Below are 14729 nucleotides of genomic sequence, written 5' to 3' on the forward strand. Positions count from 1 at the left end.
ATTGTGTGGATTTCATTCTTTCATACCAAACTACCAGTTTAAAGGTGCTGGTGTGTTTTGGTATTTTCCCTTACCGAACTCTCCTTGGCTGGATCCTCAAACATGCGCTCCAGATTTTTCTTCACTGGTTCCTCTCCATCCACAAACACCTGCAACAGAGCGCAGCAGTGAGTGGGGAGTGAAGCGTCACTCGTCGTTGGGTCATAAGAGGCCAGAGAAATGCGTATACTTACCCTTACTCCTGAAACTGAACGAATATTTCACTCAACTAATGTTTCTTTCATATTTTACTACGAAAGTGAGATTGGAACAGTCAGGATATGCAAAGGCTTCAACTAAAATTAGAAAGAAGGCTGTGAGTCAATGCACTCATCATCTTCGTTATCCTGCATACGGCTGCTGTCGGGACAAAACTTGGCAAAACGTCTGGTTCCATTGATTTACATTAAAAGTAAAGCATGTTTTTTTTTCCATTTTGGAGATCCAAGGTTTTGTTTCGACAGCAGCGAGATGCTAATTGACTTTGGTTTTATGCATATTAAATCTGAAAGTCACAAGGGACAAAGTGATAACAGTGCTTGGGATGGATGAGTGGGTTTCTAGACGCTGTGTAAGCCTCAATAAACAGTCTCATTGCAGCATAAGGGCGTCTTATAGCCAGATGCTGTACACTCCTCCACAGTGTTTGAGCAAATGGAGATATACGTCTATCATTACTCAATTAAAGTCTTATATGGTGGTGTGTTAGTGTGTGTTGCGCTGGTGTGAGTGGATCAGACACAGCAGTGCTGCTGGAGATTTTAAATACCTCAGTGTCGCTGCTGGACTGAGAATAGTCCACCATCCAACAATATCCAGCCAACAGCGTCCTGTTGGATGACCAACACGAACTGTGCAGCAGCAGATGAGCTGTTTACATCTACAAGATGGACCGACAAGGTAGGAGTGTCTAATAGAGTGGACAGTGAGTGGACACAGTGTTTAAAAACTCCAGCAGCACTGCTGTGTCTGATCCACTTGTACCAGCGCAACACACACTAACACACCACCACCACGTCAGTGTTACTGCAGCGCTGAGAATGATCCACCACCCAAATAGTACCTGCTCTGTGAGGGTCCTATGGGGGTCCTGACCACTGAAGAACAGGGTAACAGAGTATCAGAGAAACAGATGGACTACAGTCTGTAACTGTAGAACTACAAAGACCAGCTATACAGTAAGTGGAGCTGATAAAGTGGACAGTGAGTGCAGAAACAAGGAGGTGGTCATGATGTTCTGCCTGATCAGTGTATTCCAGATGTTGTGAATATCATTGTTTTTACAATGCAGTGGGCATCAGATCAGCGCCGTCACTAAATGAAGCCTATAATTCTGCATGAAGGTCAGTGAGGGGGCAAACCTGGTTGATGCTGGGTCTGCCTTTGCTCTTCTTTTTTGAGGTAGTGTCCAGACCCCACAGTGAGGAGAAGCGGCTCTTGCGCTTGCTGGACGAGCGGGACAGGGCCTGCGTGCGCCTCCGGACCCCACTTTCCATCCTCGCTGCAACCTGAAAAACACATGTTCACACGTCTGTTATTCTATATGCAGTATATGATGCACAAAGCCCTTAACTGCATATGATGGCTTAAAAGCCTTGACACGTCCCCCTCGTGGAGTGAGAAGATGACGGGAGATGTCAAGAGGGGTCTCAAGTGGCTCGAGGCCTGGGATTAATGTATTAATCATCAGCATTAGCAGTGATATACGGTAGCACAGTTGGCCTGAAGCCTCTGAACCATGTTACACAAACATGCTGACATAAATGCCACCCTTATGTCCTCCCACGCGCTTCATTCTCAACAATACAGGCTCATAAATGGTTCTCAGTTTGGATGAAAATACCTTTAATGGGTGTAAATGACAAAGAGGTTCTTTCAATGTTTCTATTTTTTTACATTAACTCATCATATACCCAAATCTCTTTAAAAGGCAGATATCCAATTTTTTTAGGTCCTCTTGTGGAATCTATGTCAAGCTTATGTACTGAAAACAGTCATAATTCATTTTTACCTGGCCACTTTCTAACCTCTCTTCATGCCTAAGAATTAAACAGGCTATTTTCGTTACTGTTCCTTTAAGATCTATGTAAATGAGCTCTGCTCTGATTGTCTTTTATTTTGCCCTTTTCAAACATCTGGAGTCCGGAGAGAAACACTCCTTATAACTTCTGCATGAGTGGGCGGAGCTAAACTGCTGTAGACCAAACAATTAGACACATTTGTGTCATTGCTGTCGGAGGAAAACCATTTCCATCTCCATTTCTGACGTTTTGACATAATTTGAAAATAACTATTACCCTTTACACTGCGTGTAAACATAATGATGAATGGACTGAAAGAACAGACCCCAAATGATTTGGAAAGAAGTCTGGTTCCATTGACTTACATTAAAAGTAAAGTAGGTTTTCTCCTTCTCCTGTAAAGTTACCATTTTGAAAATACAAGATTTTCCTCCGACGACAGCGATATGTTTTGTGACACTACAAAAGCAGCAATTTCTAAATTAGCTTTTTGGTCTGTATGGCCTCAAAAATGAATGGTATATTTTAAAACATTGAATAAGGTGTTCATATTCCATAAACTCCCATTAAACAAAATGTTAGGCCCTTTTAATGACCTATCCACTGAAAAGCCTTGGGTTCACTACACGACTTTTAAAGTCTGAACAGATGATGAAAAACTGGGCATCTCACACTATTAGACTAGTTTTTGCAGATTTTCTGGGAGAATGAAATATTGGGGATCACACACTACTCAACTTTTCAGCTGCTGCTAAACCGAGCGGAGCTCACTGAACTCTCGCAAACTCGGAAAGAAACGTGAAGCTGCTGCTGTTTTCTCTGTCGTTTGCACTGAAACAGTAAAGAAGTAGCAGGTAAACATGTTTAAGTGGGACTAAGTGTCACGAGTGGCCCCTCCCAGTCCTCCTGTTTTGGTTTTGGGCTTGTCCATGTGCTTTTGTTTTGGCTTTGGGCTTGTTCATGTGCTTTTGTTTCGGCTTTGGGCTTGTTCATGTGCTTTTGTTTCGGCTTTGGGCTTGTCCATGTGCTTTTGTTTTGATTTTGGGCTTGTCCCTGTGCTTTTGTTTTGGCTTTGGGCTTGTCCATGTGCTTTTGTTTTGATTTTGGGCTTGTCCCTGTGCTTTTGTTTTGGCTTTGGGCTTGTCCATGTGCTTTTGTTTTGCTTTCTTCCCGGTCCTGCCCCCTTGTTTTCAGATCCTGCCCTTGATTGTTCTCACCTGTGTTGTCCACCTGTGTATTGCTAACCTTCATTGTTTCCCTGCATTTAAGCCCTGTGTTTTCCCTAGTCTCTTGCTGGTCTCTGTGGGGTGTAGTCTATGCTTTGCTTTGTATTTTCTTGTAGTATATTTTCATGTGGTGCATCTTTCCTGTGGTGTTTTGTTTATTTTGCTTTTTGTCATGTCTGTTTCCCAATACCCCCGTGTTGGCTCCTTGACCCTGGACTGTTTCGACCCTGAGTATGGATTTGCCTCTAATAAATCTTGCTTCTCTACACATATGCGTCCGCCTCATCTTCTCCCTGGCATTACACTAATGGTTTTAAAAATGTGATCAGTTTGGTGTTTTTTAGAGTCTTAAATGTACATTGTGCCTTAAACTCAGCTCATTAAAAGCTTCGCTCCACACGTGAGACTTTTCACCTTTTTCTTTGTTTACTTGCTGTACTTCTTCTTTCACTGTCTCTGTTTTGATTGGCTGTTGCAGGAATCCATTCAGATTGAGTTGTTAACCAGTTTACACTACATTTCATTCAGAGTCGGGTCAAAAAATCAAACATGTTTGATAAACTCTGACTGATCTGAATCATGATAGGGAGGCAGTAAATCTTAGTCAGCACCCCTCACGCAGACTCAAAAACCTGCAGACTAGAGCTGACCAGCTCAGACTTGGCCAGACTGAGAATCAGGCCTAAAATTGGGGGAAAAGTCATGTAGAGCAACCCCGGCTTTAGGGAACCAAAAGAATTTAGAATTTATTTAGAACCATTTGCCAACTGTGTCTTTGCACACTGTGGAATTAGACCGCTGCATTTCATCCATCTGTGCAGTGAAACACCCACACACTAGGGGGCAGTCAGCACATTTGCCTGGAGCGGTGGGCAGCCCTATCCACAGGACTCAGGGAACAGTTGGGGGTTAGGTGTCTTGCTCAAGGGCACTTCAGTCATGGACTGTCGGCACTGGGGATCGAACCAGTGAACCTTCTGGACACAGGGCTGGTTCCCTAACCTCCAGCCCAGTTCTCCTCTGTCATTACTCAAAAGTAAAACTCTTTCTAACAATTATTTTCAAGCCCTAAGATGAGAGAAGATCCCGCTCTCTCTCTGGACATGTGTCTAGGATTTATTTAGGCCACAGCATGAATATACATACAGTCACAGTGTTGTTACATATCTGTGCAGCTCACGCAGAGACGGAGAATCAGGCTGGCGTTTCTGGGTTAATTCACATTGGGGCAGAGCTCCGGCGCTAAGAGGAGTCACGGCGAGGCTGCACTGCTCCAGCACAGATGAGCCTTTAAATCCCGCAGGTCGTTAGAGAATCACTCACTCATAAAATATGATTGCAAACCTCGTACGAGAGAAAGTGCAATCGCTGATGAGCAAACGCACTGTGGGGTCCAGCAGCGTTACCCCTCAGTTCAGCTTATCAGGAGTGAGCGGCCGAAAGAGCGAGAGCCAGATACAGTGAGAGAGAGAGAGAGAGAGACAGAGAGACAGAGAGACAGAGAGAGAGAGAGATTTAAAAAATTGCCCCGACAGGCCCGACAATTACTGATTAACCACTGTAACTCTCCCTCTCTCTCTCCCTCCCCCCCCCTCTCTCTCTCTCTCTCGCTATCTCTTTTTATCACTTTTTTCCTCTCTCTTTCTCTCTTCTCTCTTTTTCTTCTCTCTTTCGCTCTCTGCCATTCTCTCTCTTTCTTACAATCTCTGTTTCTTTTTCTGACATCATCTCCTTTTTCTCTTTTCTTTCTTACATTTCTTTTTTACTTCCTAGATCTTTTTCTTTCTGTCTCTGACTCTGTTATTCTCTCTCTTTCGTGTAAGATCTTTCCCCGTCTTTCTTCTTCCTTCTCTTTCTTTTTTTACAGTATCTCCTTCTCTTTCGTGCTCTCTTTCCTGCAGTTTTTCTTTTCTTTCTTTCTCTCTCTCTCTTTCTCTCACTCTCTCTCTTTCTTTCTTAGAGTATATCTTTTGTCTTTCAGTTTCTTTCTTTCTGGCTTTCTTTTTCTGTCCTACTCTTTCTGTTTCTCTTCCTCTTTCTCTCCGTCTTCTTTTTACAATCTCTCTCTCTCTCAGCGATTTTTCCCACCGTGTGGAGGAGTAATGCCGTTAGGCCGGCGTAGCTCCTCTCTTCATTCTTTCATTCTGTTCTTTCTCTCAGACTGAGACAGACGTCCATCATGTCATGCCATTCTATACATTCCATAACCGGCCTCAGGAGCGTCAGGAGCGTCAGGAGCGTCAGGAGCGCATAGCGACGGCTGAGATTGGCTAGAACGCAGGGAGTCTGTGTTCCTGTCCTGGCGCGGCCTCAAGCCTCTGCTGCGTCTACTGAAGCGAGTGTTATGTAAGAGCACGTGAGCGCGTGAATGAGAGGAGAACGAGTGTGAGAGTGCGACTGTCATAGAAAGGTGTGAATGTTTCTAAGAAGGGAAACTGAATGGAGATCTATAGATTAGTGTGTGCGTGTTTCTCTGAGCTCCTGTGGCTTAACTGTGTATGAAATGAAAGTTTCTATAATCCGTATGTGGGCAGAACATCATGCGTATCAATGTTTGTGATAATATAAAGCCAATATCATCGCATATCAATAATCTCATATTAATATTTTTGTTATTTTATGTACAATATGAATGTATATAATGTCAATGTAAATCCTATGTCTTATTTTTTGACAGTTTGACTGCTGTGATGTATATTATACTCATGTTTTTTTGTTGAATTATTGAGTTATTATTATTATTTTATTGAAGACATTCATTCAAAACGTTTGAACAGCAGTGCTCATATTGGGGCAGTCGTGGGCTGGAGGTTAGGAAACTGGCCCTGTAACCGGAAGGTTGCCGGTTCGGTCCCCCAGTGCCAACATGACTGTCCTTGAGCAAGACACCTAACCCCCAACTGCTCCCCGGGCACCGTGGATAGGGCTGCCCACCGCTCCGGGCAAGTGTGCTCACTGCCCCCTAGTGTGTGTGTGCTCACTAGTGTGTATGTGGTGTTTCACTTCATGGATGCGTTGAATGCGGAGGTGGAATTTCCCCGTTTGTGGGATTAAAAAAATATCATAACTTATTGGCGCTGTCCAAAATCTGATGGTTTCAAAATGTAATGCCATTATTTATTTATTCATGTAGCATTTGTAGTTCATTTCACTGGCTCTGTACCTGTACTCTGCACAATAGCAGATTGAATATAGATTATAATTAGAATAAATTATATTTACATTAACCTTTAAAAGCTGAAAGAAGGGAAATGCTCTGCTCAACTATTTGGTAGAGGACATTATGAGTCTGTACATACGCCACAAAGTGCCATCTCAACTGTTTGTTAGACGAGAATATTTTTAAAAATGTGGGGTCAAGGAAAAAACAAAACAAAACAAAACAAAAAAACACCAATTGTTTTTATTGTTGCCCCAAACAAATAAAAAAAGATAAAATTGCTTTTTTCATTTTTTTGGTGAGGACATTAAAGGGTTAAGAATGCTTTTTCCTGTCTAGTAAATTTATTAAAGCTACTTCCAGATATAAGGATTTGCTTTGACAGCAGCAACATCTAAATAATTCTAACAGGCCCAGTGCAGCTTCTAAGCTTTAGATAATACAGACGAAGCTAAAAAGCTTCTTTTTAAGATTTTTTAAGAAACGTTAGGTGTGTCCAGAACAAAGAACAGAGCGGTAGATGACCCGGGAATGACTGAGCAAGCCGAGTAACACTGAGAAAGGCATTCTGAATGCCTCATGTGGTTGGTTAGTGTAGTGGGTAACACCTCTGCCTTCTATGCTGTAGACTGGGGTTCAATCCCCCACCTGGGTAAGCCCCTTACACTATACCAATAAGAGTCCTTGGGCAAGACTCCTAACACTGCCTTGGCCTACCTGTGTAAAATAATCAAATTGTAAGTCGCTCTGGATAAGAGCGTCAGCCAAATGCTATAAATGTAAATGTCATATCTGAAAAGTGGTGATCAAATCTCAGATTGGAGAAGTTTACAGATATTTACTGTAGACTGACAATTATGGTATATTAACCTAATATATATCACTAAAAACTTAAAACTTGCCATAAACACATTTTGGTGTTTGGTGTTATTATTGTATATGATATCATTCAAGTCCTAACTTTAGGATGGTAGTGTATACAGACTAGCATTATGTAATCACAAGCATATGAGTGAAGGGAGGATAAGATTACATCTAAGAAATAAATAGAAATAAAATAAAAAGAAATAAAAGTTCCTGTATTTGTATCTGTAAGCAGATGTGTGTTTTTCTCGTACCAGGGCATGAAAGGAAGAGACGGAAAAGATGCCCAGGCGGCCCATGGCCAGTTTGGTGGGTCGAGAGGCGAAGGCCAGCAGGCGTTTGGGGTTGGGGAGTTCGCCGCCCTGCAGGCTGGACAGGTAACAGCGGAAACGAAACAGATCCATATGAAACTGCTCCAGGTTCTGCTCCCACAGGAAGATCTGAGAAGGAGAAAGAATAAAATAGTTCATCCCTTTTCACTGGCATTAAATACCATCACGGGTCTTCATGGGGGAGCAAGCTAGTAAACATTTATGCAAGCACCATGTGCCTTTAAATCCTATTTATTTTATTCTTTGTGGAGAGGTGTTTACTGTTTTCACAGCAGGGGGTTCTCCCCCCTTCCCTTTCACTCCTCATTGCTCACTAGCAGCTCAACACAGAGCTGAATACAGAGAACAACAAGCCAACAGTGTCCTAGTTAATCTGATGACATAGTAAAAGGTTTTTTTAAATCTGTTTGAATGGCTAGGGGGCTTAAGCCTTATGTGAAAATATTACGTGAAACTTTTTTTTCTATCAAAAACTGGCCACAAAATTAGACTGTAAGGCTATAACTATACGTACACTACAAGCCAAAACGTTTGAAAGCAACATTCCTACTATAAAAATAAACCTGAGCATCTATTCAAGAGACAACGGGCACAAAGGGTTTGGCTAATTGTCTACAACTTCATTGTTTTGCTCTTGGTGATTCTCTTTCTGTTTACCTGCAGCTCTGATCAGATACATGTTGACGTGGTACATACGCTCTGTTTCTAAACACACTTTCAGGTCCACACATTCCCTGTACAAGTTCCCAAAACAGCCAGTTTTGGATGTACTGTTTTTTGTGATGTCACAAAAACCAACACGTTTACACATGGCCGCCTAGTCTGCCTATAGTAGCTTGGCCCCGTCCACTCATGCTGATGTTGTTATAAAGAGTGTTTTAGCTTGGAATGCTTTTCTCAATGCCCAACAATACAAGGCAGCCAATCAGAAAAGAGATCATTTACATATTTCAGTCTTACAGGCACAACAACAATAAAAGTCTAGCTATGCGTCTTTGAAAAATATGCCTTGATTTCATTAATAGGCCAGTGTGTAGTATGTAGTGAAAACAAAATGATATGTTACAATATAAAAAAGTAACAAGAAATGAAATGAAAAGGCTAAATGTACCCATTTCACTCACAGTGGACTTTCTGCAACAGGTGTTTTTGCTCTCAGCTAGTAAATCTATGAGGGCAAGTAGCAACAAGTCAAACTCCTTTGCAAAATATTTGCAAAACAGCAGTTTTTGTGATCCGCCATAGTTGCTGCTGTAGCTGTCAGTACTAAAAGTCTCTACTGTCTATTCTAAGCTATTTTTTTATTGTGGCACCTGTACATGATTTTTTAATACTAGGAAAGCTGTTGTGTTGTCTGTTTTACCTCCGTATTATTGTCTTTGTGGTGAGGTGTTTACTGTTTTCACAGCAGGGGGTTCTCCCCCCTTCCCTTTCACTCCTCATTGCTCACTAGCAGCTCAACACAGAGCTGAATACAGAGAACAACAAGCCAACAGTGCCCTAGTTAATCTGATGACATTTGATATGATATCATTTGAAAACAACAGTGGAATGGCTAGGGGGCTTATGGCTTAAGTGTAAATATTACGTGAAACATTTTCTTTTTTCTTTTAAATTTTTAACCTGATTTTCTCCCCAATTTAGTCGCTTCCAATTCCACCCGCTACTTGGGACTCCCCCCAATCACACTATACTACCAACACCAAGAGGGCGGAATCAGCCACCGCTTCTTTTCGAACTGCCACTCACGCAGCGCCACGGGACAGCCGAATGAGCTCGGAGGAAAGCGCCAGCTAACAGACGCCTGCTCTGACTGGTATCACGTTGAGTGATGGGGGAGAAGGTGGGCCATCCCACCCACCCAGAGAGAGCGAGGCCAGTTGTGCTCACTTGGACTCCCAGCTACGGACGGCTGCAGCATCACCGGGGATCAAGCTCGCGATCTCCTGATGACACGGCCAACGCTTAGACGGTTGCGCCACTCGGGAGCACTATGTGAAACATTTTCTATCAAATCTGGGCAGAGAATTGAGCAAAATATCAGCGAAATAAATAGCAGTTTTTGTGATCCACCATGGTTACCGCTGTAGCCGTCAATACTGTCTATTCTAAGCATTCCACGATTTCAGAATTCAATTCAAACTCACTACTGATGCTTTTCTTTAGCATTTGGGGTGCCACTACCCCCACCCCCCACCACCCCCCGCCACTGACGCCTATGTACAAAGCTCTATTCATTCAGACGCGCAGCTCTCGGCCTGCTGTAGACCTACTGCATAACCAAAACAAACTACTCTCACAATCAACCATTACCTTCAAATAACACACCTGCACATTATCCTACACACCAAAACAGCCATTAAACACCTACATTGAGCCCCACATTACAATAGGATTTAGCTATGTATGCCACCTAGAGCACCACATAAGCCCTCATGACTGGGTCATTCTCACAAAACCTCCTCCGAACTTGTCCATAAATGTTTGAGTGCCATTACCTTCATGCAGACAAACTATAATCATACCCTTACGAAGATTAACTGGTGCTCTCCATGATACAGCGAAACGTTTGAGCAGGTTTTTTTTTCTTATTCTAAAGCTTCTTTCTTACCCCACTTCTCATCACCACAGTGTGTGTGTTTCTCATGACCGTTATTTATGACTTGTTCTTCAGACAAAAACCCTGTTTCAGAAGCGACATGAAGACTGAAGACACTTTTCACTTCAAAAGAAACCAAAAATAATATAACAGATGATTTTGTATATATTATAGCCTATTCTATTCTTAAACAACAGACTTAAATAGGTCGTACCACAATCGTTGTACAGATCAAGGTCAGAAAACATGCTCAGTAGAATGGTCCATGTTCAGGGAGCAAAGTAACCGGCTTTCTCACCGAGCTTTGAGTAAACTCCACAGAACGTGAAGTGCAAGCTCAACAAAAACGGTGACCTGAGTGGAGTGAGTGAAAAACAGTAGCGTGAACGCACCTGTGTGTCAGTGAGGCATCAAGCCCACCTGTGCACACTGTGTACAGCTGTACACTCTCAGTGCAGGATTCTGCCCCTGAGCAGAAAAGCCCACCTGTGTCGGCTGGGCGTAATGAACATGACATTCTTGGAATAGAAACGTTGGCATGACAGAAATGTTTTGAAGCGGAATGTCAGAAAAAGGCGAAACAGAACATCGGCCTTGAGCACGTGTTGGTAGAACATGAGAACCTTAACCACTTCTTCACTGCACTGAGGTTTAAAACGAAGCAGCCGAAGAAACAACCAGAAACGCAAAGGACAGAAAGTATGACTTATACCGTAGAACTGAAACATGCGTTAAACATGTCGTCGCTGCAGTAATTCAGCCCCTCAGAAGCCTATAGGACTTTAATGCAGAGGCCTTTTCTGCCTTTTAATCGGTTCTCCTACGCTCCTATCAATGCTGTTGTTGCTTTTATTTTGATATGTAAAAGAACACGACCCAAAAAAGCTGAAAATCTGTACGTTTATATATCGTTAGTGTCTCAGTCTTTTTGAACAAGTAATTGAATGAGCCACAATACAAGACAGCCAATCAAAACCTAGTTCATTTGCATATAAGGCACATGGAACAAAAACAGCCTGCTGTGTTCTAAGGATAAAGAGTGGTTAGCAGACAGACTTGCAAAAATGAATTACATTTGTTTTTGGTACACTCTTAAAAATGTGGGTTCTTCAGTGGTCTAGTGATGCTTTAGTGATCCTGTAAGACACTGAGTACACACTCATGGATGGCTATGGCATCGCTGGGGATCAAACTCACAACCTCCTGTTGGGTAGATGGCCATGAACCATGAACGCTCAAAGAACCCTTTGCATGGTGAAAGGGTTCTAGTCATCATGAAATGATTCGTCAGCTTGTTGGAAAATACGCATGAATGTGCTACACATGGTTCCTTATAGAACCTTATTGAAAAAGGCTCTAGAAAGCACCCTAAAGGGTTCTTCTACTGTTGCAAGCTTGGGAGTATTGTAATAGAAGAACCCTTCTGGGTGCTATATAGAACCATTTTCAAAAAGGTTCTAAATAGTACCATTTACAGCAAATGTTCCATCAATTTAATCCTGCAAAGGGTTCTTTGAGTGTTCAGGGTTCTAAATAGAACAATGTTCTTTACTAAAGAGGCCTAGAAATACCATCTTTTTTAGGAGCATACATATTTCCCAGTCAAACATCATAAATGGATCTCAAGAGGAAAATGAAATGGAATTTGGGAAAAAGCGGCGAAGCCGACGTCTCCGAACGTATCGGCGATGGAACGTTAGGTAAGGCAGGGTCACCTACCTGTTCCAGGATGGTCTTCCTCTTCTTGGCGTCAGTGACGGCCGAGAGCTGCATGTCTCCCATCTTCTTCATCTTCTCGTCCATGTCGATCTTCTGCTCCAGCTTTTTGATCTCGGAGCGCAGGAAGCGCACGTTGTCCTCCCGGTGGTGCTGCCGGGCCACGGCCGTGGCACAGGCCGAATGGATGGCCGTGATCCAGTTTTCCAGTTCGGTCTGCCCCGACGTCTGATCACACCAGTGGAAACAGAGATTAGACTGATGAGGCTGACATATATTTCTTCTCTTAATCAGATATCAAGGTTTTGACAAACTGAGCTCAGTGGATGAAAATCTTAGAAGATCCCGTCCAAACAGAGCAGACTAAATGTGTTAATGCTTGGGGGGAAATACTGGCTACATAACAGGAGCATGCAAACCCCCTGCCTCCCAAAACTGCATGCAATATAATCATCATAACAGTCAGTATATTAACTGTTTCATACGCTAGACAGCCTTAGAAGGAGACTGCTGTTCATTGGCGAACCAGAGGAAAGCTGGTTAGCTGGATACTCTCCATCCAAGTGAATATTACATAGGATTAAGGCTGTAAAACCATCAGAACAACTGCTATTCTTTCAAGAATTTTAATGATTTTATCATTTTCTTATGTGTATAGTTTCCATTTTCAATACGGCGGTGTAACCAGGTATTTGATTGACATTTAGGAGAGAAGCAGCTGAACGGTAAAGTCAAATCTGACGTGGTAACCTTTAAAATCAACCCCTGAGTGATACAGATCATTTCCCACCCCACTAAATGCCAAGCATTAGCATACAAGACATAAAAGGGGTTCAGACAAAGCAAATCCCGAATGTTCAGTCTTTTGTTCCTACCATCCACTTAAATGATGAACTGGTTGGACACATGCAGCATATAAGGTAGAAAAAGGTCTAAGCAGGATCAGGCCATACTGTACCTGCTGAAATCAGAGCTAACTCACCTGGAACAGAAAGGCATCTCCCAAAGAGTTACTGAGGCAGAAAACAAAGTCCTTCTTGGGGTGTTCTGGAACAGCTTGGACGATGCTGTTCTCAGCCCATACTGCATGTTTTGGAATGCTGTTGTGATCGATCCCTGAGCGCCCATCAGTCTCAAAGAAGAACAGAGTGCATCCTGGGTTCAAAAGACAGGAGATAAAAGAGAATAAATGGATTGTTTGAGTAATTAGCATGCAGGCATGACTAAGAATGATGGGAAGAAGCTAGGCAAGAAAGTCAACAGCCAGCAAGAGCATGCTCATCATTCCTAAGTAGCTGTAGACTGGGGTTCAATCCCCTTCCTGGGTAAACACCCTACACTATACCAATAAGTCCTTGGGCAAGACTCCTAACACCACCTTCACCAACCTGTGTGAAAATGTAAGTCGCTCTGGAATCAGAGTGTCTGCCACGTGCTGTAAATATAAGAATCTGTGCATTACTAAATCATTGAAGCTACACTTTGTAAGACTGGGGGATTTGGAGACCTCTCTGGTGGAAATGTGTAATTGCATGCAACGTATTTTGTATCATCAGCTGTGCTTCGGACCCCTTCCCCAAGCAAACTAATCTGATAATTGCCACTGCGTTGAAAGAGCATTCAAAGAGAAATTGTGTCTGAAGATTTACATGTAAGCTTTATGTGAAATGTAGAAACTTGTCGAGTCGCAGCAGTGGTAATAGGAACCAGACGTCAGAAGTGTTTAATGCATTTTAAAGCTACAGAAAACTACTGCATCAAAAGGTTATGATTACATTGCCTGGTGCCCGAGCATTGTTTTACGACAGTCTTGAATAAAGATGGCATGAGATGTCCATATAGGACATTCTATGGCAAAATACAACAAGCCTTTTCCGTTTTTCCAATTTTAACCTCTTATACTCGTAGGTATATTTTGGTTTTTCCATCTGACTTTGCATGCCCAAATCATAAGGCAAATTATTCAGTAACTGCATGAAATAACTGTAAATTTTGGGGGTTTTTTTGTAGAAGTTCCCCTCAAATTAACAGAAAATGTGTTTTATGATCATAAACCTATGTTATAGAGGTTAAAAAGCAGATTAAAATATTTTTTCATGTTTTTCTTATGATTTCTTGTTTATTTTTACTCTTATTTTATTTTCTTCTGTCATTTTGGATGATTGTATTATGTGCTACAATTTCTTGTTGCTCTGTTTCATTATTATCTTTCAAACTTATTTATTTTATTGTTACTTTATTATTTAGAAGTGTTTTAGAATCTGTTTACCATGTACATTATGTTGCTTCCTTTCCTTGATGTTTTTGCCTTCTCTGTTGTCTGCTTTTATTTGTTAGATGGTTTATTTATGCACTCCATAATAGTACTTTACCAAAAAAACTACTTAAGATGAAGTTCAGAAGTCAAAAAAACTATTTAAGTACTGAGTAACTTATAGAACTTCAGGGGCACTTTTACCAGCACGGGAACTGAAGTTTGATAGGTTCTATTTTTCTATTTAAACAAACCATGAAAAACTAAAAATGAATGGCTAAAATGTATCTAAGTAAAAAGCACTCTTTTATTCACTAATGTACTTGAGTAGAAGTACATTTTATGATTTGTAAATAATCACACAAGTCCAAATCCATCATTATTTTACTTAATTACATGCAGTGACATAAGTGTAATCAGTTACTACCCACTAGTAGTATCAAAACTAAAAATAGTATCAAAAGAAAACACATTTTCTCAGATTTTGCCATTACCAACTTTTCCTATAACAACTCAGA

The 14729-nt window shown here is 41.7% G+C and overlaps 1 protein-coding gene and 1 long non-coding RNA gene across 3 annotated transcripts in view; one reads left to right on the forward strand and one right to left on the reverse strand.

Annotated features, from left to right (window-relative positions):
• The window catches only part of tiam1a (TIAM Rac1 associated GEF 1a), a 127019-nt gene that overhangs the window by 52989 nt on the left and 59301 nt on the right, over window positions 1-14729 (reverse strand). For both annotated transcript variants that reach the window (XM_017691427.2, XM_037546956.1), the window contains exons 5-9: window positions 12940-13112; window positions 11961-12185; window positions 7565-7750; window positions 1401-1547; window positions 75-149 (exon numbers count right to left, since the gene is read on the reverse strand). In XM_017691427.2, the coding sequence (XP_017546916.2) occupies window positions 75-149; window positions 1401-1547; window positions 7565-7750; window positions 11961-12185; window positions 12940-13112 (806 nt within the window). The remainder of the gene's footprint in view (window positions 1-74; window positions 150-1400; window positions 1548-7564; window positions 7751-11960; window positions 12186-12939; window positions 13113-14729) is intronic.
• Window positions 5325-9434, forward strand: LOC119265937. Its single transcript, XR_005131767.1, has 3 exons — window positions 5325-5632; window positions 7568-7687; window positions 9287-9434. It is a non-coding gene; the product is annotated as an uncharacterized LOC119265937 (long non-coding RNA).

The sequence above is a fragment of the Pygocentrus nattereri genome, chromosome 18, assembly GCF_015220715.1.
Source record: "Pygocentrus nattereri isolate fPygNat1 chromosome 18, fPygNat1.pri, whole genome shotgun sequence".
In the NCBI taxonomy this organism is placed as follows: Eukaryota; Metazoa; Chordata; class Actinopteri; order Characiformes; family Serrasalmidae; genus Pygocentrus; species Pygocentrus nattereri.